Source organism: Morus notabilis, unplaced genomic scaffold (assembly GCF_000414095.1).
Source record: "Morus notabilis unplaced genomic scaffold, ASM41409v2 Scaffold635, whole genome shotgun sequence".
Taxonomy (NCBI): domain Eukaryota; kingdom Viridiplantae; phylum Streptophyta; class Magnoliopsida; order Rosales; family Moraceae; genus Morus; species Morus notabilis.
Genome location: NW_010360643.1, coordinates 163,940 through 191,173, shown reverse-complemented (window position 1 = coordinate 191,173; position 27,234 = coordinate 163,940). Strand labels below are relative to the sequence as shown.

At 35.8% G+C, this 27,234-nt stretch overlaps 3 protein-coding genes across 3 annotated transcripts; 1 reads left to right on the top strand and 2 right to left on the bottom strand.

Annotated features, from left to right (window-relative positions):
* Positions 1 to 9,978: 9,978 nt before the first annotated feature.
* On the top strand, positions 9,979 to 11,437 carry LOC21392091 (fasciclin-like arabinogalactan protein 21). The gene has a single exon (XM_010096894.2). It carries the CDS (start codon positions 10,394 to 10,396, stop codon positions 11,435 to 11,437), a length of 1,044 nt encoding a protein of 347 aa, XP_010095196.2. The 5' UTR covers positions 9,979 to 10,393.
* Positions 11,360 to 12,795, bottom strand: LOC21392090. The gene is made up of 2 exons (XM_010096893.2): positions 12,084 to 12,795; positions 11,360 to 11,429 (listed from the first exon to the last, which is right to left on the bottom strand). Exon 1 carries the CDS (start codon positions 12,767 to 12,769, stop codon positions 12,089 to 12,091), a length of 681 nt encoding a protein of 226 aa, XP_010095195.1. The 5' UTR covers positions 12,770 to 12,795; the 3' UTR covers positions 11,360 to 11,429; positions 12,084 to 12,088.
* A 2,879-nt stretch (positions 12,796 to 15,674) lies between these two features.
* LOC21392089 (indole-3-acetic acid-amido synthetase GH3.6) lies at positions 15,675 to 18,391 on the bottom strand. The gene is made up of 3 exons (XM_010096892.1): positions 18,078 to 18,391; positions 16,732 to 17,645; positions 15,675 to 16,270 (listed from the first exon to the last, which is right to left on the bottom strand). Exons 1-3 carry the CDS (start codon positions 18,389 to 18,391, stop codon positions 15,675 to 15,677), a joined length of 1,824 nt encoding a protein of 607 aa, XP_010095194.1.
* Between the last annotated feature and the right edge of the window lie 8,843 nt (positions 18,392 to 27,234).

The following is a 27,234-nucleotide window of genomic DNA, read 5'->3' as shown; positions in this document are numbered from 1 at the left end:
AGCTCCACAAGGGAGAAAAAGAAAATAACAATAATTTCCTCCGACTCAAGGGAGGCATTCAAGTTATAATCACGGTGTCGTGGGGGACCTTGCAAACCCTCACGTTCCGATGATTGCGCGCAAGTGGTACGCGAGCACTCGGGCCCATCAGTAAGGAAGATAAGATAAGATAAGATAATAAAATTATGATAAGACATCATAATTAAGCATAATCAGCTCATGCATATTTATTCATGTGTACTTACAGTTATTTTGTGAGATATAGTTCCTACTTGCTGAGCGAAAGCTCAATCAGATATGTTCATGTTGTAGGTAAGAAACCTATCAGCAATTCTTGAAGGGCAATGGCGAGCGGTGGACGAATGGTGGAGATGGGAATGGATACCGCTCACGCAGTTATTTTCCGCCGTAAGTTTAAGAAAAATCATGTATATGTCTATATGATTCAAAAGTTTCAAGTATGTATGTTTAAAAAGTATACGTACATATGTATGTTAAGAAAACCAAGGTTGTAACTAACAACCCTAGTTTTGAGTATTTAAGTTTTAGAATGTTACAGTACATGCAACAAATAAATGAATTTTAAACATGACGATTTAAATGAGTAATTTTAGAAGGACTTTAAGATGTACTTGAATTTAAGATTTCTCACGAAATCCGTTTTAAAGTCAAATGAGATGGCCGATTGAAATGACTAGTTTTAGAAAAGCTTTTAAAGAGTATTTAAAACAAGAGTTCAAATGCTATTCCATTTGAAGGATATTCCTAAAAGGTTTTATCTTAACTAAAATTAAGAAAAGCTTTAAGAAATTTAGTGATTCACTTATTTGAAATTATTGTTACAAATTATGAAAGTATTCCTTCTTATATAAAAAAAAAAAAATGTTTCGCATATTTTAAGAAACCCCAGTAAGTACAAGTTAAAAAGTTAGTAACAGTGGCGGCCTCAAAGGAGGGGCGTCACACGATATGCCCCTTTAAATCTCGCCTAGACATATATAGGTATCGTTCAGTTCATTGATTCGAGTTTTTAATTTAAGTTTAGATGTGACTTTATGTGAAAACTTTTAACTGTAACAGAAAAAATTAGGTGTGATTTTTTGTTAAAAGTTTTTAACTGTGAGAAAATTAAAATTAAAAACTCAAATCGGTGAAATGAACATGACTTAAAAATTTACAAAATTCGATGGTCCCACAAAACACGGGCAGCTTAGGCCTTAAAGTGGTAACTGTGCTGTGCATGGTAATTTAAGTACGTGCCTATGTGGGAATAGCACTGGATCTTGAACTTCATTGGAGTTTGGTTCAGCTCATGAATTGGATGGTTTGACTACATTTGATTTTGAATCTTTTGATGATCTTAAGTAGCATCTACCACCGACTCTTAAAACCGCAAAAGTCAAAACCTGCTTCAAAAATTTCATTTTTCTAATAACATAACATTTTTTGTTTTATCTACCTTCCCCATCCTTTGATCAGTTTCTATAGTTTTGTTCTTTAAATTTTATTTATTATTTCCACTCCACTTGATAACACGTTTTTAATCTCCATATAGCTCATTTGCCTGCGTCCATTTATTGCGCCAATTGACCAATGTTTTCCTTTAGTTGTCCTCTTTAACTTCTCCTACCAATAAGTATCTATTGAATTCTTAGTTTAAAGCATCATAATGTCTTAGTTTAAAGCATCATAATGTGGAACGGAGTTTTTATTGCTATTTTTTACTGATATAATTAGGAGGTCTTTTAAGTCTTTTCGAGAAGCTATTATGTTAAATTTATAGCATTGTTCACTTCGTATATTTAAAATTTTAATTTAAATTAAGATGTGATATTTTTTTAGAGTTTTTAACTGTATTAAAAAAAATTAAAATGTAACATATTTTAAAATTTTATTTTTCACGTCTTTTTTTTTTTTTTAATAATAGAAAAGGTTTTAAATTTTTCTACGTCTCAGCATATATAGAAAGGGGACGCATTGGCGCTTTTGCAAGCAGAAAAGAAATTTGTACCGGTGATATCTACATATCCAGCTGCAGCACTGTGCCAGCTGTGTACACACTTTTTTTTTTTTTTTTTTTTTTTTGGCAGATGTTGAAAATGGGGAACATTTGGGAGTTGGAAGGCTGTTTGATTGACCCGTTAGTCATTCTCGTCTTCCGACGGTCTGTGGCCAGCGGTGTATTTGAAAGGGTAATCGATGGAATCTTCTGTACAGAAGTTAATGGTCGTAGTTATAGGTCCCGTTTATTTCGCTGATTTGAGTTTAAAATTTAAGTTTTGTTACAGTAAAAAGCTCTCATAAATAATCACATCTAATTTTTTTACTACAGTAAAAAACTCTCACATAAAATTACATCTCAACTCAAATTAAAAATTCAAATAAATGAACTAAACGGACCCGTTAGGTCCATCGACTCAACTTTCGCTGGCCCATAGAGAATGATCCTCTCTGGGGCCCCGTGCTGCTGGGTGCTCACTGTATTTTTATTTTTATTTTTTGCACTGGCTGTATCAAATTTGACACACCCTTCAACCTTCTTTCAACGTCCTTTACTCTCTTTTTTTTTTTTTTTTAAATATGGGATTTTTTTAATAACTTTTGTAAAAATAATTTATCAGTAATTATTTACTTTTCAGTCTTTAAATTTATATTATTATCTGTTTATTTTACATATATATTTTTTAATTTAAGTATACAAAATATATAATTTCTTAGACAAATCTAGTAACCGAAAAGATAAATACTTTCAATACAAGAGAAATCTTCTCTTTAATTTTAGATGTTTTTCGTTTTTGTTTTCTATAGAAAGCATTCTTTTTTTTTTTTTTTTTTTTGGCTACTGAGAAAGCATTCCCTTGTATTTTTACTTGATGCAATCTGTTATTTTGTGCCCCCACGTAAGGTTAATATCTCGAAGATCTGTCATTTATTGGTGTCCTCTTACTTTTTGACCATCTCCAATTTGTTACTGAAACTTTTAAAATCTCAATTTTATCCCTTGAATACCTCAAGACTAGGTTACTTCCGATTTCAGCAGAAATGAAGATGGAAAATTAATAAAAAAAGGTTAGCAGTTGGAAATTGTGTGAGGGCACGATAGTCAAGCAGAAGCTCAGAGATGGAAATACAGGTCATGACATAATATCACGAATTAAAATCGACACGAAAATTGAGAATTAAGATTGAGAAAAAAAGAATGCAAGAGAAAAAAGAAATGCGAGTTGGAATCGGGTTGACTCGATTTTGACATTGAAAAATGGATCAATTTCAAGTTTGACACGTACAACCCGGACATGACCCGCAATTTATTTGCATGTTAATTTCAGATCCTACCCGACATGAACCCATAGTGACCCGTAAAAAAAAATTAAAAATTAAAAATTAAAAATAAAAATAAAAATATATATACTCACTAACTCACTTAAACGAATTCTAGAATCAATTCCCTTCTCTTCTCAGTTCTCAGCTACCGCCTCTTACCTTCAGAAGACAAAATGAAAAAAATGTAAAAACCCTGATTATCTTCTCAACTGTCGCATCTTTTAGTCTGAGATTTGAAAATACATATAATTTTTCTTCCACTTCTTTCTTCTTCTTGTCCGTCTGTCTCTCTCCTCAAAATAGACTTTCTGACTTTCTGGATTTCCACCGTCTCTTGCCCTCCATCTGCCTATCTCCATCGAACTTTGCCCTCCATGAGTCATGACTAGTAAAGTATATTTTCAGCTAAAGCAAAAAAAAGACTTTTTCTTTTTTTTTTTTTTTTTTTTTTTTTTTTTTTAAAAACGTCGGTGTTTTCTGTTTATCGACCGTTATCTGTATTAAATCTGATTAAAAGTTAAATCAGATGAAAAAAATAATATAAATTCAACAGTTATTAAATAAAGAACACCGATATTTTTAAAAGTAAAGAAAACAACAGAAAAATTCTCAAAAAGAAAATGTTTCCTATTTATGGTCGTAGTTGATGCTACCTCGCAAAGTAGTTATGTTAGTGTTTGATTTTTGTGTGTATATATAACATGATCGCTTTTGACAACTATTATTATATTTGCATTACAAATTTAATAAACTTAAAAGAAAAAATAAAATATCGATAATTTTTAAAATTAAAGGTTAATTTAATGTTATTTTAATCAGGTTAAAGCCTTAAAGGTTCATAAGTTCTCACTATTAGGAGACTTACCAGAAAAATTCAAAAAAAAAAAAAAAGCTAAAAAGAGTATAATTCGTAGTTTCAGTACTAGATAGGTTAATGCATAACGCGGTTTGAGACTGCAGTAACATTAAGGCATTATTATATGCATGTAAGTAATACCGAGTGCTTGGTGTCATAAGGCATTAATAGTTTCCGACGCAAACCTGATAACCTTAAATGGTAATCCCAATGTACCTTTTTCTACACTTTGCGTCATCTCAATTTTGCCGGTACAGCGTCATAATCTCACCCCAGAATCAACAAGCTCGACAAGTTCTAGTTTAAATATAAGGAGCCAACATGAAATACCTCAGGATCCAGTTGTAGAATTGGCAAATTTGGTCAGATTTAACTCGTTACTCACTTGGTTGCGACCAGGCGTCACCCCCACCACTTCCACTAACTTTGTTTTGGCAGAAAAATACACTTTTTCATCTGCCTAATTTTATTTATTTATTCTTTTTCATAACAACCTGACTAGGTTGAATTGAATTGAAACTTGGAAGCATGAATGAATCAAATAAAATAATTAAAAAAAAACTCACATCCCTTTGCCCCATTCCAATTAGTATTTACCAACTCCCTCCAAAACATTCAAAATTAAATAATAATAATAATAATAATAAAGCTTTCCTAAACATGGACCTCCCATCTATTAAAATAGTTAAAGTTCGTTTAATTTATTGATTCGAGTTTTTAATTTGAGTTGAGATGTTATTTTATATGAACTTTTTATTATAGTAAAAAGGTTAGATGTGATTATTTTTAAAAAAATTTTACTGTAATAAAATTTAAATTCTAAACTCAAATCGGTAAAATAAACGAGATTATAAAAACCTCACTTTATTAATTTTTTCAGTAGGGACCCACTTCACAACAAAATCAAGACTGAACCTTGCCCTTGGCTTCAAGCCACACGTCCATTTACCCAAAAATCTAGGCCATCCATTTTCCTCTCTCATCTATATATACCCCCACAAAACGACTAGTTGTAAGCAAAGAACAAATTTTCACTTGGCCATTAACCATGCTTCTACTCTAAAACCCAGAAACCCAGAAAACTCCAAAAACTCAAACCAGCCAAAGCCAAAGCTAAAAGCCATTTATCTTTATCTCGTTACTCTTTTTCATTCTAGCATTATGATGGCTAGGATTTATCTGCTTGGCTTGATTCTAGTTGGTATCTTGGTGATCCAAACCTTGGCGGCCAAATCTGAGCTCAACCCAGCTGACCAGGTCCAAAGTGGGGCCAGGAGCAGAGTAGCAGATCAGCCTGTTTCCAGTGCAGAGGAGAGATCTGAGGGCAAGGAAGCGTCTGATGATGAGAATGAGGCTGAGGCTCCGGCAATCAGGCGGCTGGGAAAGCACCACTCCGATAAGTCTATGGCTGGTGGCGGTGTGATTATTGGTGGGCTCGTGACGGCTATTTTTGCAGCTGTTTTTTGCTACATTCGGGTTACAAGGAAAAGAAACAGTGTTCTTTGAGCTCCCTCGGTGAATCTCTTGGGTGTTTTTTTTTTTTTTTTTTTTTCACTTATTAGTTAGGCGTTCATTCTTTTGGAATAGGAGGAAAGAAGTAATTTTTATACAGGCACATAATTTGTGGGTGATACATATGGAAAGCTCCTGTAATTTTTTTTTATTTCTTTCTATTTTTGTGCATATTAATTATGTATTAATACTAAATTTACTAGCAAGGAAGAAAAGGGACTGCTAGATTCAGGTCCCAATGACTACATATCTAATATCTTTTATTTTTTTTTAAGGAATTTTCGGAATTTTTTTATTTTGCTTCATCTCATTTTCCTCTCCATGGTTATAAAATTTTCCATTTTTCTCTTCTATTGCTCTAATAGTGGAAGAAAGAAGAAATCTGGTGATAAAGAAGAGACCAATCTGATTATCTGATGCCTCAAATCGGATTTTGGGCATTTACTCTGCTTTGGTAACTTGAACACTGTTATTTATTCAGAATAAATTACTCTTTTTGCTTGGAGGTTATGAACGAACCATGTTTGAAAGTCTTGGTAGAAAACAAAAGTAAATAAATGAAAACAGGTTGAAAAGAAAAAAAAAGACGTTTACTTCAATACTCCAAGGCGGTGGGAATAATTATAAGAAGTGCCTGAAATGAAAAGTTGCTGGATCCTATAATTTCTGTTGAAAAGATGTTCAGTGCCTCTTTTGAGGTTATATATTGCAAGTTGCAACTTGCAAACGGCTTGCAAAGTCAAATGACAGATTTCCCCTCGTTGGTGGGTTTTGTTTTTGTTTTTGTTTTTTTTTTCTTTTTGAAATTGGTGGGTTTTGTTGTTTATTTAATTCATATATATTTTTTAAATAATTTGGTTGCTGAAAGTTTTCTCGTGGGTTGCAACGCGGAATGGCATAATGTAAGCCAGGATCTGATATCTGCCACCTGATTTTCTTTTGGAAGCAAGTCAACAAGAAGGGACAAAATCTTTGTTTTGTTCTAATCTCACGTGAACATGATGTCCTTTGCCAGTTGCCTCCATAAAATCCCTTTTTCTTTTGGGTTTTATTTTGGGCATGAATTTGACCAAGTAAAAAGGTCTTCTCTTCACAACTACGGTTTGCCTTTAGCTTTAATGGCTTCCCCCCAACTAGATGCTACGGTTCTGCAAAGTCTGTTCCTTTTCAACAAATCAAAACTACCCCAATCAATACTAACTAATGAGATGAGTTATTGCGAAGTTATTTGCTAGGCGGCAAACGAAAATCAGGCAAGTCAAATGGGACTCCAAGCGGGTTTTTTTTTTTTTTTTTTGTTTTTTGTTTTTTTAAGAGGAACACTCTGAAGGCGAAACAGGAAAATTAAATTAATTAATTACAACTAGAACAACAGTATGCAGTTACAAAGTTTTGGATGTAGCTAAGCACCTCTTCAAGCCAATATCTATTCTCTGCAGAATTAAAACCAAAGCAAGCTAATTGTGGGCAACTCTATTCCTATAACGAGGAAAAAACTTAAAACAAACATTAAGAAAGTTAGGAACAAAGGATAAAATGTCCCTTACAATTGGACCCTCAATTGCATAAGGTCTAACCTGGGTGACACCTTCAACAACATTCTTTGCATCTGTTTCCACCACTGAAACGTTGAGTCCTACTTCAGCTGCAAACTTGAGGCCTTCTCGGACAGCGAAGCATTCAGCCATAAAAGGAGAAAAGTTTCCCCTGATTTTCTTGGCCATAGCTCCTAACACATCTCCTGAATGATCACGAATCACTGCTCCTACACCGATCCAAGCTAATCCCTCCACAACAGCGGCATCCACGCTCATCTTTAACACCCCCCTTTCACGACGACACCAGCCCTTTTTTTCCCGGTAGCGACTCTGAATCAATTAGCGAAGTCGCTTGTTAACCCACCCTATATTCAGATAGCCAATTGGTAGCACGATCAACAACCACCTCTGCAGGGGAAGAGGGCTCACCATGAACTTCACAGTTTCGGTCATACTAGAAATTCCAGCGAAAGATGCAAAATTGTTCAAAGTCTGGCTTCCCCCATCTTTTCTCAACAAACATCAGTACGTCGATGGGATTGAAACCTGAGAAATTGAAAATGGCATCCAAAAACTTGGTTTTCATCCATATTGCTTCTGCTTTGTCACATTTAAAAAAAGAGTGAAAGGTAGTCTCTTTCTCAGCGTGGCAATGCTGACATAATATGTCGCAGGAGATGCCTCTCTTCTGCAAATTAACCAAGACTGGCATGAAATCATTGGAGATTTTCCAAATCAAGATTTTTACCTTTTGAGGAATACCAAGGCCCCATATAGCCTTCCACCAACGCTTTTCTTTCTCGCTACTAGAGGCCGACGTCGCTCTCTAAGTTTCCATCATGGCTTTATATCCCGATCGGACTGTGTAACTTCCTCAGTCATCAAAATGCCAAACCAGCTAGCTAGTCTAAAGAATTTCCACTACTCAAAGGGACTTGGAGAATTGAGTCCCAATCCACTGGCCATAGGATCTTTCTAAGTTCTTCCATATCCCAGCTCCCTCCGTCGGGATTCATGAGCTCACTCACTTTCGTATCTTCATTGTCACTCCGTGGAGCTGTAATCGTCATGAAATAAGTTGGTTTTGGTATCCACGGGTCCTTAAAACACTCTCATGTTTCTGCCATGTCCAACTTTCTATCCATCCCTACTTTCAGAAGTTGTCGTCCCAACATCAAACTTCGCCATAAGATAGAGGAGTTGGATTTTCCCTTGACCTCCAATAGATTTCCATTAGGAAAGTATTTTGACTTTATAATTTGCCCTGAGATGGAGTGTGGATTCTGAAAAAGCTTCCAACACTGCTTGGCAAGCATGGCTTGGTTGAACACATTAAGGTCACGAAATCCCAGTCCCCCTTTAGCCTTCGGACAACACAATTTGTCCAAACTTGCCCAATAAATCTTCCGCTTGTTTGAATCACCACCCCACCAAAAGATTGCTACCATAAACTTTAAAAACATGAGTTCAAGTTCCCTTTTAACTCGAGTTTATAAACTTGAATTTAAGTTAATGAATAATATTTTTTCTATTATTAAAAATATTATAATTTTTTAATTTTAATTCTGAATGAGATAATTTTTTTTCTATACATTCACAACGAAAAGATAAATAAAAGCTCATCTATATACTCTATTAAAATTTTTCATCACTATTGACTTTTTATTAAAATACTATCTAAATATAAATTTAAATTTTGACTCATTCAAACACAAACTCAAAAAGATTCTCAATTCACATCCACACACAAACTCAAGTTATAATTTAACTCAAGTTATAACTCAAATTCAATTCAAAATTATCACTCAAGTCATCCTAACTCAAAAATATAAAAGAATAACTCCTTAATTCCTTGTTTGTTCTAGAGGAACTCTGATAGTACGAGTTGTTATTTTACTTTACAGGTAGAAATTATTGTTTTTTAATAGGTAAATTAGTTTTTCAATCACATTTAAAATTTATAATATGCGATACAAAAATTATTCATATTTTAAGATCAGACTCTTAAAAAATTAATTCAACGACTACAAAAACAATTCGCACAAGTAGGATAAAATAACTGTACTTATGATAAAAATTACGTTTGATTGGAGGATTCAAACTATGTGATTCGAATTATTTTTAATTTACGTATATTTTTTATGAAAAAAATACTATAACGAACTATGAATTATAATTTAAATGAAAGAACAAATCCCGAGAGTATAAGAAGCATTATTGGCCTCAACCAATTTGTTTTAAGAAAGTTATTGTCATTATTACTCTTCTCCGTAACTTCATCATATTCTTCTGCCAACGGAAAATTGAATGTCGTAGTAGCTGGCTAAGCTTGAAGTTCAAGCTTAGCTAGCTCAGGCAGGTAGCTTAGCTTAAACTGCTTTAAAAAGCTGGGTATTTCGGGTGTGAAAATTACTTTAGAGTAGTTATAATTATTATTAATAATTGCTTTATTGGTGGCGGGGTACGAGATTTATTACTCAGTTTGATAGAAACAAGGTGGCTAAAAGCAAAAGAACAAGAAAGAAAATCTTGACACTTGGTTTGATGGATGTATGAAACTTTAAAATGAAAAAAGTTTAGACCCAATTCATTTTATCGATTTAAATTTAAAATTTAAATTTTATTGTAGTAAAAAAAATTTAAAAATAATCACATTTAATTTTTTTATTATAGTAAAATATTTTCACATAAAATCACATTTCAACTCAAATTAAAAACTCGAATCGACAACGGGCCTTGAACTTGGCTTCAATGGGATTTTGTCGTATGTCGTGAAAATATTTACAAACCATGATACTGTTTACAGTAAGGGCAAACTAGCCTTTGTAATGACTAATGAGACGCAAACTGTAAAATCAAAGCATGAGAATCACTTTTATTGCGGAAGTAGAAACCTTGCATAGGTTATAGATGCATTTTGCATTCCTCAATAGTCTTGGATTTAACCGGGCTCAGAATTTCTGTTGATTTTTGGTTATTGGACCGTTCCTTCACTGTAAGCCCAAGCGTCTAGAACCATAAACCATCCCTCTTCTACTTTTTTTTTTTTTTTTTTTTGAAACCATCCCTCTTCTATTTTCCCTCTCTCATTGCCAGAATACAAACCTACAACCTCTCTCTCTCTCTCTCTCTCTCTCAAGAATTTACTACAAGATTTACTCTAATGGCTTATTGTTGTATGTATTTCACAATGTCTGTAGTGTTGGCTTTCATAGCCATCTCAACATCTCTGCATTCCAAACCAGGAGACCCAATTTCACCAGGCAAAGTTGCGTTCCATGAACTCTCGCTCAACGCCTCCAAAGCCCTGAGAAGAGCCGGGTTCAACTTCACGGCCACACTTTTTCAAGTATCTCCCGAGATCTTCCTTTCCTCTCCGAACTCAACAATCTTCGCCATCCAAGATCAGGTCATCTCCAACTCCTCTCTTCCTCCGTGGCTTCTGAAAGATCTCCTTCAATACCACACTTGTCCTCTCAACCTCCCAATGGATGAACTTTTAAAAAAGCCCCAAGGCAGCTGCTTGCCAACCCTCCACCGGAAAAAGAACATCGCCATAACCAAGATCGATTTGGAAGAAAAATCGATTGAGATCAACCATGTTGTGGTCTCACATCCGAATGTGTTTCTTGGGAAGACTATTTCGGTTCATGGGGTTCTTGAGCCGTTTTCTTCATTAGATCCTCAAGATGTTCATCAGGGTTGGAACATTATCCAAGCACCCATATGCGACTCCACGTCTGTTTTAGTTTCGGACGTTCTTGAATCAAAGAATATGGTGGAATGGTCATGGATCGTCCGTTTGCTGAGCTCGAATGGATTCATTCCATTTGCCATCGGATTGAATTCTGTTCTTGATGGGATTCTTGAAGATTACAGGGGTTTGGAATCTGTGACAATCTTTGCTCCTCCAAGTTTGTCATCTTTGACATCTGCTTCCCCTTTGCTCAAAAGAACCGTGAGGTTTCATATTCTTCCTCAAAGGTTGACATACCAAGAGCTTGCTGCATTGCCATCTGGGATGTTGCTCACTACTCTATCTCCTGATCTACATGTCGAGGTCAGAGGCACAGCGAGTTTTGAGCAAGGACTGGTCGTCAACGGGGTCAAAATTGCGGCACCTGACATGTTTTCTTCAAAGAATTTCACCATACATGGGATCTCACGGGCTTTTGAGGTTGTTCAGGCTCCTGATACACCTGTATAGTGGTTGGAACAGAACTTCTAAGTATGTAAACTTTGTTGTCTACAGTGTAAAAATAGCTAGTTACTTGGTTGAGCTTCTCCATTGTCTCGTTCAATTTGTTTGGTTGATCATGAAACATTGAAATATTTTCTTCTTGCAAAAATAAAATTTTGTGTGTTGTCTCTATGAAATCTTACACTTCCCGAGTATTCAGTAGGAACAAAAAACTGATCAACTTATCGGAGTAGCTAATATTGAACATGCGAATGTTGAAAACGGAAGATTTTAGGCAAAACTGGTGCAGGCAATTCATCCTCCAGTTTCAGAGATAACTGTAGTCATGAAATTATAATAGAAGGGCCAGAAAAAGCTCTCCTTTCATTATGGTTCTAAAAGATCACTTTGCCAAACTTATTTTAGAAAGGATCAATGCAAAGTCCTCACCTTTGGGATGTATATAGTGATAAATGATGCATTACATCCATATATTTTTACCACAATTTTTTTCTATGCTCACGGGTCATTGAATTTCAGTTCCATATTTTCCAGCATAGCTGAGTAAAGTCACTTCACCCACATTGCATAACCCAATTCAACATCATCACGAACACAGAAAACAACATAACAAAAAAAAAAAAAAAATCAGAAAAAAGTGAAAAACATTTACCAAATTCAGGAAGAAATTCTCTTGGTCCTCCTCATAACAATCCTCGTCATTCTCAAACCACTCAAAGTCACATTCACCGCACCGACAAATCTCGACTTCCCAAACAAGCTCACAATCTCCCCAACCTCCATATCCCCACACTCCTCCACAGCAACCACGCACGCGCCGCTGTCCCGAACCGTCCTCTCCATCTCCGACATAAACCTAGACGGGAACAACGCCTCGGCCAGGTGGGCGCTAAATGCCAAATCAAAGACCTCGTCGAAAAACGGCAGGTTGTGCGGGTCGGCCCGGTCCACCAGCGGCGGAGATTCTACCACCTCGACTGCGGTGACGTCGGCGACGCCCATCTGGGCCAGGGCCATGGCCTCGTGGCCGGCGCCGGCGGAGACGCAGAGAACCTTTGAGTGGTTGTGGAGGAGGCCCAGATCTCGGAAGAAGGCGGCGTAGGAGGAGACCTTGGATTGCCAGGAACGGGAGGACCAGAGGCGCGTGTTCTTCTTGTGGAGGGTCGTGGCGGCGCGTGGAGAGGAGTCGCAGGAGGATTTGGGGAAACGGAGGTTCGAGGAGGAGGAGATGACGCAGGTATCGGGGGTTTGGAGGAAGACGAAGAGGAGGGTCAATGTGGCTATGGCTATGGAGGCGTAGGAGAGTCTGTTGAGGAAGATTTGTACGTGCCTTTCCATTTTTGTTTTGGTTCGGGTCTTCTCCTCTCGTGCCTTTCGATTCGATGTGTTTCTTCCCTCTATTTGGACTTTGGAGAAACGCCAAAGAACAAAAAGCAGAGTTAAACGTCATGTCGTTTCTATGGCTTTCTTTTCCTACTTGTTAGAATGGGACGACATGTCGTTAATATAGCAAGAAAACGACATCCTTTTATGGAGCAAAACTGACAGAACTTAGAACAACGTATCCTTTTATTCTGGATTTCTTGCTGTTGGCGTCAGAGTTGCCTCCCTTGTTTTTTGAAGAAAAATTTGGACGCGCACGCTTGTGACTCCTTGACTCAATAACAATGGACGTACTGTTTACCAAAAAAGAATTTCTCTCTCTACCCGCCTGTCTCTCTCTCTCTCTAAAATCCCTCTCTTCTTCCCAAAACCCCACCTCCCCAATTTTCTCGGAGGGAGAATGTTATTTTCTCGGGGATTTCGTTAGATTCCGAGAAGTACGATTCGAGAAACAACTTCAAGGTTAGGAATTAAAATTCTAATTTAATATTCTGCTAATGTCAGGGAAATAATATGTCGTTTCTATACTCAAACGACATATAATAAAAAAACGACAGAAAGAAGAGACGACAACATGTCATATTAATGAAAGAAACTACATGAAAGCTAGCCAAATGAAGTGCTGAGCGTTTTATTAAAGTGAAAACGAACACCTTGTATACAAAAACATACACGTTTCTCTTGAATGCCTTTTATACAAAAACAACATGAAGTGCTTTTTAAATGAAGTGCTATGTCGTTTCTCTTGATTGCCTTTTTGTTTAAAAAAACACACACCTTGTTCCTTTGAAAAACAAAAAACGAACTATTTTGTTGGTTGGATAAACTAAACACGATGTCGTGCTTCTGCAAAGTTTACATGTCGTTCACTTTGTAAAGTATTTACAAATGACAACCGACATATCGGTTTTCTGTCTTGAAAGATGCATGTTATGTTGTGGTATGTTTTCTATTCATTCATTCATACATTTATTTAAATCCAACTACCCTGTCCCCCTGTGATACGTTTCCGCGAGATGTTTTGAATTGTTTCACAGTGAACTGAGAATTAAAACAGTTACTTAGAAGAAAAAATGGACCCTTCACAAAAACAGTTTCCTTACGCGGTGAACATGAAAAATATTGCATGAGAAGTCTCAAAGCTTAACATTGATGAGGAGGTTATTTGTCAATAAATCAAGTACTTTTAAGTTTAAATATTTGTGAGTTTTTATTTTTGTTAACTTGATATGTTTTTGTGTGTTTTTGTACGAATAATTAATAAATGAGAAATTAGGTGAAAACAAGGAATAATTAGTGTTTTGGGAATCTATTGAAATGAGCCAGGGACAAGGGTAAGGACCCGTGCAAAACGCTGCGCGAAACGGGGCGATTTCCAAGAGTAGCCCTGGGCAAGGGCTGGTGCACGCCTGGCAGCAAGCCAGGCGCTGCAGCACGTGCGCTTTAGGTGCCCAGCTCACAGCATGCGCTGCGCACCCGCGCCATGATGGGCGTGTGGACGCACACAGCCGCACCCCTCCTATATTGAAACGAGGTTTTTGGGTTTTTTTGGCCCTTGATCATTATGGTTGGCCATTTTTGACCATTGGATAAGTTTAGATGAAGTTATTCTCCAATTTTGGGTACACTTAAGCAAGAGGAACCCTAGTTCCCAACTTAGAGAGGATGAGAGGCACAAAAATTCCTAGAAAGAGAAGCTTGGAGTTAGAGATTTTTGAAGAATACTTGGGAGAAATTCTTGAAGATTTGAAGACTTGAAGCTCATCTCTACAAGAGTTTTCTCCATTTTCTTTGTAGTTTTTTAGTTTTTGTTCTTAAATGTGTGATTTTGGTTATGGATTCCTTTATGTTGAGCTAGACTTCATAATCTAGGGTTTGATGTAGCTTTATTTGAACCATGTTTTGATTATCTTGTCAATTGTTAGTTAAATTCCATCTTATATTACGTTTCTCTATCCTTAATGCTTCTAATTTATGTGGCTAATGAGTTAGATAATTTTAGATTGCGATTTTGATGCTCGAGAGAGATTGATTTCATAGTCTAGAATTGAGAAACATAGTCTAGTTTGTTGTGAGTCCGAGAGGAGATCAACACTTTGATAATCTCCTGGAGAGTCTAGGATATTATGAGACCAAGAGGTGATCAAGACCTTGATTATCAACTAGGATTTTGATTTTTCTGAGGCTTGGAGGCGATCGGCATTTGAGTTCTAATTTAAGGGCTAAACTTAATGAGTGTATGAGTAAATGGGTTAGATAGAAATATTGATTAGGATACTCATGCATATGACTTCGTTTGACACTCGGGAGAGGTAGCAAGGTTAGATTAGGTTACTTGATTAATGAATGAAGTGGAATTAGCTAGCATTGGCTTAATAAGATGAACAAAAGAATAATAAGGTGAAGTCACGTCTCTCGTACATTTGTGTATAGAAGTTTTCATATTTTATCTTATTTTTGTATTTATATCTATTTAAGTTATATTTTATTTCATTTACTTCGGTTGTCTAGATAAAATTGAGTTACGATAATCACGGTACTTAACGGTAATTTAACACTCAATCTCTATGGAAATGATACTCACTCACCCTATACTATCAAAACTTGACACCGTACGCTTGCGGGGGAACAAACATCTACACGCACTTACATTCCATAAGTCTTACCAGTTGTGAGTCTCTTGGCAACTTCGGTTGAAGAATTTTTTTGCGTATAAAAATATTTAATTTTCATAATTTATTAGGAAGATCAAACTTTCCTTTAAATATGAACAATTTTAGAAATCTAACACTTAACAGTTTACGCCAAACATAAGAAAATATTAGACATTTGTTGTCCTTATATATATATTTAATCTCTCTTAGTTCTGACAAGCTGACCATAGCTTATGACCAGGAGCCCAATTGGGGCATTTTGGACTGAAGTAATTGGAAACTACTCTCGAATTTAAAAGCTGCAGAATCGAAGCTTGTTTGACGCAGCGTGGCGCTTTATACTGATTTATGGACGCACCTTGGCCAAGTGCATAGTCCATGAGCTTGTCAAACGTTCCGTTCTCCACTATTTTGATCTCCAACGGGCCAATGGACTTGTCACAAACTCGGCCTTGGCGGTATACACTGTTGAGGGATTCTTCGACTGTAAGGCAACACTCCTCAAAGACCGAAGCAGGAATTATTGTGGTTGTGCTGTTTTCGATGATCTCCCAATAGAGGACATAGTGCCCCGGAATGGTTGATGTGTCGGCAAAACTTGTGTATTCTATGAGAGTGGCACCAAAAGCGTGAAGATGCTTGTTGGTTGCATTCTTCACCGCGTTTTGTAGCTCGACTTCATTGGTTTTGTCAGAATCGATGCTGAGAACCACGTTCTTTCTGCACACGAAGTTGAATTGCGGCGCCTTGTTCTTGAAGCTCGCTACTCTTAGTATGTCTCCGACACGATAGCGATAAAGCCCTGCAAGATCATGTCAGGGTGTGTGACACTCGAAATTTTTTCAACGTGCATTAATGTCTATGTTTTGCAAATCTATATGTTACTAATTTCAAATATACTACATATATATATATATATATATATATATTTATATATTTATAAATGATGAGAGATCGATGATGACTTTTATCAAAGCTACTCAAAACATCTCAATATTTTTAATTTGTACACTATTTAATTCCAATATTGTTTCATTTACAAAACGTATACTATTATGTGGAGTAGATCTCTAGAACGGAAATTATTTCCAAAAAAAAAAATAATAATAATAAATGGAGAGTGGATAAAAGATAAAAGGCGGGGCAGCTTACCATATTTCAACTAGGTTGCCACCAACAACTTAGTCATCACAAACTCCTAATTACTCAAATGTATTAACGAAAGAATATTAAAGAAATAATAATCCAGCGAAGTATTAATACCTGAATAGGTGGTGACAACAAGTTCGTATTCTTCTCCAACTTTCACGTCAACAAGATCAAGCAATTCATGGTTTTTGTCTTTGCCAAGAGATACCGGATCGGAAATGGAATTAACACGTCCATTTTTCCTATGCACGGGCAAGAACTCAAAATAGGCCATAGTGGGAATAAGGGTGTAAGAGACTTCACTTGGTTTACACAAAGGATTCAGATTGATACCAAAGTAACACTCCGAGGAGGCATACATGGTGCAAACAATGGGTAGGCCATTGCTATAAAAGTCAAGGGTAGGAATATATTGTGACATAGTTCCAGTCACAATAACATCAATATACTTGGTGTTTGGCCACAACCTAGTTTCTTTCCCACACTCAGCCTCAACAAAATTCGCGAGCTCCTTATCCGGTTTGAGAATCTTCATGACGGAATCTCTCACCGAGGAGTCGTTGATCTTGGAGCTGTTTAATTTTCCGGTCCTAATATCGTTAGCCAAAGAGACCCAATTCTTTTCAAGGAACTTAATAGCACGAATGAACCCGGATGCGAAAACCGCCCCAACGCGAAGAACTTCCCTGTTTTGACAGAGCCCGCAAAGGAGCTGAGAGTACATGCTTTGGTATGAATCTGGGCAGAGAATAGTCTCGTTTGGGCTGGTGTAGTTAGTGTAAGGATCACCAACACGGTTTCGAAAATGAGAGCTCTTGTAGTAGCTGGATAGAACCGGACGAGCAACGAGTCCACTTGGGGTCTTGGCCTCCGATTTTGTAAACAAAAAATACATTCCTTTACCTTTGTCCAAACCGGGAATGAATTGGTTCATCACAGGGATTAAGAGGCTGTAAAGCAAAGATCTCCTATCGAGCTCCTCTTCTATGGTTGGCATGAGTTTCCTCTCCCCCTGGGATGTCCCGGAACTAATTTATATCGCACATGAAAATTAAAAAAAAAAATATTATTAACCCCGGTACAGCAAATATATTAGGAGATAATAAGGATGGTATGAACAAATATCTTACTGAGACGACAACTTTTAACTGTCATATCATATCAAATAAATAACGACATGATAATTTAATGGAACTTGATCATAAATATTACAGTTAAAAACTCAAAAACTCTCTCTTAACGTTATAGTAGAATTCTCTAATATAAATGAAACAACAAAAGCTAATTGTACTAGAAGATAGTAGTGCCCGTTACCGATAATTCATGTTAAATTAGAAAAGTGTAAAATTCAATATATATTTCGATCGTAAATATCTAACAGTTAAAAGATGTGCATGTCTTAGTAGTAGAGTATTGTTTTCATGTTTTACGAAAGGCGAGAAACAGTAAAAGGTAATTACCTAGTTAAGAACTCAGAAATGGGTACGGAGCAAAGAATTGGAGAGGTGTCGCCATTAGCGATACGGTCAATATCAGGCTTCAGATCCTCATATTTGACGATAGGCATCACCTTCTTGAAAGTTTCTCTATCGGTGTGGCCGTTGTGGCCGTGTCTTTGCAAGTACTCGACGCTGGCACTGCGTGAGAGGATTTCGGCAAGGACTCGTGTTTGCACTTCATCGGCATTACTTGTAACATCTTCGATGTATTGCAACGACTTCTTATTTTTATCGTCCATGACATGACCACACAAGTTCTTAGGAGCTTCTGGCATACTTGTAACTCAGTAAACAGAATACGCTTTGAGAGTGAGGGAATTCAAGTGCAAAGCTCTAGCCTAGCTTTGTAGAATTGGATGTATGGATAATATGATGAGAAATGAAAACAAGCCATGGGTTTATATAGAGGAAACAAGGAAGGTGGCCGGCCATTTGGGAGTGGAATACCCTTTTGTACTATTAAAAGTATATCTTGTTTCTTTTGCTAATAATTGAAAGTATTAATGTGTCTAATCAAACGGTAAGGGTAGTTTAGGAAGCCTGCTCATAGTGATTGGCAATTCCTTTTTCCTGTGGACTTAGAAAAATTAACGCAAAACAAAAATCTTATAGCTTTCCAACTAGTAAAAAATTGCTTGTGTATAACATAAATTATTACATATTATGAGTCGTGGTCCCAAAACTGATACGTAAATTTGTGATATATCAATCCCAAAAGTTTAAGCTGATAGGAGGTAGGTCAACAATAGTTTTATATTTTAACACTTTGGTAAACTAATATGGTATCAGAGTGGGAGGTATTGAGTTCAAACCCCCGTAATTACAGTCCTCATTTAAATTGTCATCATGTGTTGGGTTTTTAATATATTTCGGGCTTAAATATTCACGTGTTGGGCTTTTCAATTAATTTACCCACACGATTATCCATTGTCTAGCCCACACTGAGAGAGAGTGTTAAAATATTAAACTATTGTTGGCACACCTCTTAAAAGTTTAAGCTTTTGGGATGAATTTATAAACTAACATACGTAAACCAGCGATAATGTGTGAACAAAAAGGGAAATTAATATGTGGTCAAACTCATTAGTATATGGATTTAGCGTATAATATAAGCGTACAAATTAATAAACCAGGGGGTTTTGTTGAGAAATCTGGTAGCGGTTTCCTTAATCTCGCTAAAAAGGAAAATATTGGCTTCCGATTCACGGTTCATTTTCGTACCCGCGGACACCAATTTCTCACGATACTTCATAAGTAAGCAAAACGATGGCTACTATATATACGAATAATGTAAGAAACTCATGAATGAGAGTGAGCTTTGATTCTACTCATGATGGGCTTATTTTATCCAATTCCTCTTATTCATCTCAAGCTGGCAAAAATATATAAAAAAATTAAAAAGAATAATATACATACATATATATATGTGTATATGAGTAGTGTCATATAGGTATACAATAATTAAGGACATGGCTTTTAAGTTTAAGGTTTCCAAGTGGTAGTCATCGATTTATGAAATTTAGATCAATCGAGCTCAATGCTAAAAACAATATATATGTATATATATGTATATATGTATGTATATATATATATATATTAACAACAATCGAAGATAAGCTCTTGCAAGGTGACTAGTCGGACTTTGAAACTCGAAGGTCATACAGTTTAAAGCAATATTATTTGTCTCTATGTGGTTATACCATACTTTTCTACATCTTATAGTGCGTTGATCACATAATTTGTCCTGATATTCTTTTTCGCTCTTTTTTTTAAATAAAATTATTCGCTGGTTACCGCTTATTGTCTAGCACGTGTAGTAACGAAACCATAACTCATGCAATTAATATCTTTTGGGGATAGTGATTTCAGGGTGAAAGTATCCGCATACTGAGCTATCATTTTTTTTTTTTTTTTTTTTTTTCTAAATAAGCTCAAATGCAAATTATTATTATTATTATTTTTTTAATTTCTCTATGTTCTTTGAGATACTGTCATTCAATATGCACATCCACTCAACCAATTAGGGTTCCTATCACTTTAAAGCTCTTTCTTCAACCAGTTTTCCTCGACGTGGACGGTGAACAATTTGTCTCGTACGTGCTGAAGAAAATGAAATTATTGAAAATAACTATTGTCATTTTAGTTGGCGAGGGAAGCAAAATAGAATGAGAGAGCACTATTAAGTTCCTGTTTGTTGTACTGTTAGAAAAAGATTCTCCATGGAAAAATCATGTTTGTGCTAAACTCCATCGGTTCTGTTGAGTTGGAGAATATATCTCTTATGTGTGTGTTTCAAGTTTCTTCCACGTTAACCTTCCAAACTTCGCCTCCGTTTAGTTGGTTGGTACGAATTTTGTTAATTTGAATTTTGTATTTGAACAAAAAAATTTAAACTGTGATTTAAAGTGTAGTCCGAATTGAGTACATTTGGATGTGCAGTTAAAATTCTAATATGAACAGAGAATAAAATTTAAATTTATGCGTGTTAGGTGTAAAAAAGCACAGAGAGAGCACATTTTTACTCTTCCAAAACGGTTTGAATAGTTAAACTTAAGAGAGGAGATAATTATACAGTTTAATTCACTTCAAATGAAGAATATAATTCAAACTGTTTGCTTATCAAACACGAGTTTAAATTGTACTTACCGTTTGAATTGAGTTGAACTGAACTAAACTAGTGAAACAAATGCTTATTTTTATTTCAACGTATTTAAGCAGAAGATAATTATTCGACTGATAACTAGCTAGCAAGCTAGGTATTCTAAAGATTCGACTGCTTTTCGAGAGCTAGATATAACGAAATATGTACATAGCTAGCAAATCCCCATACGAAAACAAGAGCAAGTACACTTTTTTTAAGAATTATTATTATTGGACTTATACTTGATCTCGATGTGATTGTCACTTGGACGGAATATAAAAAATTACCTGTGATTGCCCGAGAAACTTCTGAACACACAAATACAATTATTCTCACTGTGTGTTCAGTGTACATACTATGTGCACACTATCAATAATGTGAAAATAACGCAATTTGGTCATACAATATATCTACAAATCCCCGGCTTATAGAAACCGCATTTTCTCAGCCATTAATTCCTCTAAATTCTAGGACATATATATATATATATATATATTAATGGGAAGATTCTATAGATCAAAACTCAAATTCTAGGACATATATATTTGAGATCTAAGTTATTCGCATACACATATTAAACATATTTATATATATTATATAAATGTACGTAACATATATTGTAGGGTAAAATTTCAAACCCTAAGTTGGGCATTAGATGGACTTACGCGTCATAATTAAGGGTATTAAATGATCATCAAAGACACCTCTATCTTAGTTGCTATGTCAGATGACCGTTTTTTTAAGAGTAGACTGCAAGTAAAGGGAGTGGTGTACAAAGGCGATTGACCGCTTCAAGGAGTTAAAAACAACAGGAGGTCGATCGCACTAGCAGTTGTAAGCGGAGATGGCTCTGAGAGCGCCTACGAAGTCAAGTCTACGCAGATTGAGAGAGATACGAGACATACTCTGAGATTTGTGATTTGTAATTAAAATATACGGGGTAAAGAAGTAAGTGAGGAAATCATACTGATTGACAGAAAATCTCAACCTACTAGGGGATATTATCCCAAAATATGAAGAAAATATCCCTGAATAAAATAAGAAAACGTACAGAGACTACAGGAGATATAAAATAAGGAGAGGTCTACTTCAGAAAGAGAGAGTCTGTAATCTTTTAAAAATGATAGTGAATTTTTTCCCCCTCATAATGGACGTAGCTCTTAAATTAAAGGTGAATCACTATAAATCTTTCTGTGTTCTAACTGCTTAATCTTTCCTAATCGTATTTTTTATCATCTAAATTGCATAAACTTTTAAAATTTAATATATTTTTATTGACAAATTTCTACCCTTAATAACATATCTATATGCAATCGTAATGTGTGGTTAATTTGTCGGTTCCTATATTCAAATTTGCATATGCAATCGTAATGTGTGGTTAATTTGTCGGTTCCTATATTCAAATTTGCATATGCAATCGTAATGTGTGGTTAATTTGTCGGTTCCTATATTCAAATTTGCATATGCAATCGTAATGTGTGGTTAATTTGTCGGTTCCTATATTCAAATTTGCCACCCTGCAGGGGTAGAAATCGTACTGCTATGATAAGGAACGTTATCGCGTGAACGTCACCATTCACCACAAAATTCTACTGATTGAGGATAACAAAAGCCATTGACAACACAAACCCACTTAAAAAAAGAAAAGAAAAGAAAAAAAAAAACAAACACATACCCACTTTTGCAACCTCATGTCTCCTCCTACGCCCACGTAACGTCACTTGCAGTAGATAGGTGTCGAAACCCGTTGGCTTACTATATGACCACAATTAACAATTTATTAATTGTATAATTTTATTATTCTAAATTCTTTTCACAACTCAAATTGAGAATTTAAATTTAAAAATAAATTTTACATGAGAAAAAATATTATAGAAAAAAATTAAAATTAAAAATTTTTGTAAGAAAAGAATAAATACTACAATAATAATTTGAGTTGTAATTAAAATGGTGGAGAAAACACGCGTTATCCACCGCCAACAGTCAACCCCAGGAAAGAGTCGATGCATTGCTTAGGCATGAGAAAGCGGGTTTTAGAGCTCGCACCAAGGCAGGGGATCACGTATTGCCTTGTGCTTGTTGATCGGATATATTGATTTGGACTTTGTAGGGTTTCGGGAATTTTGTTTCTCACTCTCTTTTTATATTGCCTTGCTATTTGTGCACGGAATTATAATTTGGTTTTGCGTGCCCCTATTCTTGATTTCATCGACTTAGCTTTAGAGAAAAAAAAAAAATATATATATATATATATATATATATCTAATTTAAAGATGTTAGGCTGGTACGTGAAACATCAATGGCAATGTTTTCCGAGCGGTTAATTTTCACTATTTAATTTTGATATATTTATGGGAGATTTCTAGGTATGTTAATGAAAAAATAAATAAATTATCAGTAGCCTTTTATATTTAACCGCCCGTCTATGTTAGAAACTATAAGTTATGTATTATTTTTTAAAGATTATTATTATAAATGTCCTTGAATTATGTACCACCATCTTTTAAAATGCCCTCTAATTTTGCAAAACAATTCAAAACATCCTATGATATATATAAAAAGAATCAAATTATCCTTTCCGTCTAAAACCGTCGATAAATTTAACAGAATTACCTATGTGCCATACCATCAAAATCGAACTAAATGTTAGAAAAATGGCTTGTTAAGCCATGTTAAAGGCCCATTTTGAGGCCCATATTAGAATGATGCTCAATTGGTTTTTGAGACGGGTCTCAACGGATTTGCATTCTCCATCACAACGAGACCGAAATCGATTATTCATACACTCAAAATGGATATTGGGTGAATGAGAAATTGATGTTCTAAGCATGTCACTTGAAATGATTAAGGTAGTTAGAAATTGTAAAAAATCTCACATTGGCTAGGATAGAAGCCTTGGTAGTGTTTATAAGTGATTGCACTTTGAAGCCTAGGTAAGCATGTATACCAGAGAGGCTCTCTCACGCGCAGGGGGGGGGGGGGGGGGGGGGGGGGTACAAATCATGGTCCCGGCGGGTTAGGGACCTAATGTATGCACCCGCAACCTGCAGACACAAATGCCGGATTGAAAAACTCACTCCGTGCGGGCTGTGTTTTGTAATTTTTATTTTTTGATTCGGCCCAAGACCTTCCAGCCAAAACCGTTTGGCTTGCATAATGGTGATTAAAGGGGCTTAATGGCTAGTTGAATGGCCGAGATTAATTGTGAGATAATGGCCAGCTTAATGGTTAGTTATGGCTTCGGCCGGATTCATCTCAGAGGAAGAAGCACAGTTTTGCACCATAAAGATTGGACCATAATTGTGTGATTAAATCCCATAATTCCTTGTCTCAAAACCCCTTTCTCAAGAGCCTATATAAGGCTTGCAACACATGAATGAGAGCACTCACTTGCACTCATAGACTCTTCTCCTCATCTCTCTCGGTTTCTCTCTTGTTTCCGAGTTCTTTGTGCGTTTTCTTTTTTGTAGTTCGGTTTTGGTGATAGAGAGAAGGTCTGAGTTCTAGTTCACCGAACGATTCTGATAGTGCTTCGAGCTACCGTCGTTGTCGTTGTATCCTAAGAAACGGACGTCTAACGTAGCCTCAAGCACTCGCCGGAAGGGACGAATCTGTTTTAAGGAAAGCGTAATTCACGTGCCTCGACATTCTTACCAATTCGGTTTATCAAGTTTGGTAAAAAGGTTGAATTTGTGTTGTAACAATTTTAATATATTATTCTTGCAACGAGTTTATTCATATTGTTCTTTTTTGTATTATCCATATTATTGCTAACACTAAACATTAAATTCTAATTAAAAGTATTAAAAAGATATAAATATTAAAAATAAAATAAAAAAACCCCTAATATTTTTCCCTTTTTCTTCTCCTTCTCGCTCTATAGATCTGGTATATTTCTTCTTCCAAACGTATTACATCAGACCACGATCATGAAAATGGAAAGCTCCGACGACGGCATTGGATCTTTCCCTCTTCCCCCAGGACAACTATGGATGATCCCCTCGACAAACGTGATGCGCAACGGCAATGCGATCCACTCGACAAAATGAATTACCCAGCCCTCTTTCCTAGCAACCACAACACCAACCCAGCCTCTTCCAACGACGGTGCGAACCAAGCCCTCAAGGTGGTACAAACCAACCTTCCACTAAGGGTTGTGATCTTTTTCTCTTTCGTTGAGCCGATCTCCATGTTGCGCAGTGGCGTGAATCAATCTATCCCTTGCTGGCGTGAGCTCTTCCGCCTCTGTCCCCATTTCCTTTTTTATTTTGGGTCCTTTGGCTTCAGCTAGCAATTGAAAGCCTTTCAACCAAACAAAACAATAGATTAAAGCTCCACAGTGGTTGACGTTGAATTGAGCGGAAAAAAGAAAGAAAAAAAAATCCTAAGCGAAGAACAACCCAAATTTAGGGGGAAAAAAACAATTCATGATCAGAAATATTTACTACAAACAAGATCTACATATGATCCAAACGAGCAAAGGACAAGTTCTTCAAACTTTTTTAGAAATTGGGATCGTTTAAACATAAGCATATCCATTACAATTATAGACGACTTTGGATGGAAGGAGTAATTTGATCTCTTTTCTATATATCAAGAGATGTTTTTAATCGTTTTGAAAAATTAAAGGGCATTTTAAAACTTGATATATAATTCAAGAGAAATTTATGAAAATAAACTATTTTAATTTTAATGTAATTTTAATCAGATTCAACAGTCATAAGAGAAATATGCACTACTATAGGAGCGTAGAAGGATCACTATTTATGAATGATACAATAATTTTCAGTTTTCCTTTGCACATTTGATGCGCGCACACAGTGTGATAGCCCGAAAGACGTAAATTCATTAGCATGCGCATTCCTACCTACATATTGGCGTTACAATATGTGCATATCAAGCAAGAACAAATGTTTATTCAGCCAAAAAAAAAAAAAAAGGCAAGAAGCCAGGAATAAATATTTAATTAGTATATTCTGCATTGCCAATATTTTCCGAACATGGCAATAAGCATGAGTTTCACATGTTACATCAGGAGCTCGTACCAAATGCTTTTGTTGCTAGAAGGACATGCATATAGCCAAGTACGGAGTACGAAATATCAATAGCAATTATTATACAAAATTGACAGGAAAAACATGCAGAAGCACCACTAACTCGAAGATGGTGTAATTTTCTATAAAATTTTTTGAAGATATATGATGTATCTATATTGCTGGAATTTTGGACGGGCCGCCCGCGACCGTCTGAAAAAATTAAGTTTTTGTCTGAGCCTGAACCCGACCCGCCCAAAAATTTAGACCGCCCGCCCGAGCTCTAATTTCACCTTGAACGGGCCGCGGGCTTGTATTAGGCGGTCCGAGCCCGGCCGGGCAGCCCGAGTCCGCTCGAAGAGCCCGAATTTTTTTTAAATTTTTTTTTAATATTAAGTTATTTTGGGTTAAAATTTATATATATATATATATTACAATTTGAAATTTGCAATGAACATACGAACTATATAAAAAAATTATTTCTTTATTAATTTTTAAATTTATAATTCATGATTGTCTCGTTAAAAACCTTACCAAGAAAAACCCAATTGAGATAAAAACTTGGCAAGGAAAAAAGAGTGCAATCATTTTGTGACGAATTACAAATTTTACAAACTTACAAAGTTATACAATTACAAATACAATGTCAAAAGTAAATACATATTTATAAATTACAAATTTACAATTTAATTTAAAGCTGAAGGATCGTCTTCAAAATTAAATGTTAATCGATTAAATTCATCGATCCATTCTTGGCTTGCCAGCGAAATTGTACCTTGTAGACGTTGATCGGCCCGATCCCAATCTTTAATGCAAACCAAAGCTTTAATAATATCCCTTTGCAATGCATTCCGGCGTTCCTCAAGTATTCTTTATGTCGTACTGAAGGTTTGTTCGGATGAAATAGTGGAGACTAGGATAAAAAATATATCCATTGCCAATTGAGTTAGGATTGGCCAAGTTAATGCTCGTGCCTTCCACCATTGAACTAAGTCAAACGATTCTGTTGTACCGTCGACTACTAAGCCTTCACTGAGGTACGCCATAAGCTCGTTGAAGTTGCCGCCGCCGCTGCCACTGCCACTGCCACTTGTTGATGAAGATTCACTCGCATCTTCTGTTTGAGTTGTCTTCTTTTTCTTCTTCAACCCGAAAACATTCAAGAATGAATGCGGGTTTTCGTCTTGTTGTTGCGGTTCCTGTACTCTATGAGGTACTCTAAACCTAATCTCATATTTACTATAGATCGAATATATTTTTTCCTTTATTATTGGATATTGGTCCTGTAATGACTGAGAAAATTCCAGACTTTAAATAATACAATTTATTTATTTAAGCCAAGGATTTTCCTAGAAAATATTATGTGACTGAAGGATTTATGGAATCAATAGATGTATTCCTAAATTCTGTAGCAGATTTCATGTTAAGTTCATGTTTTCGATCA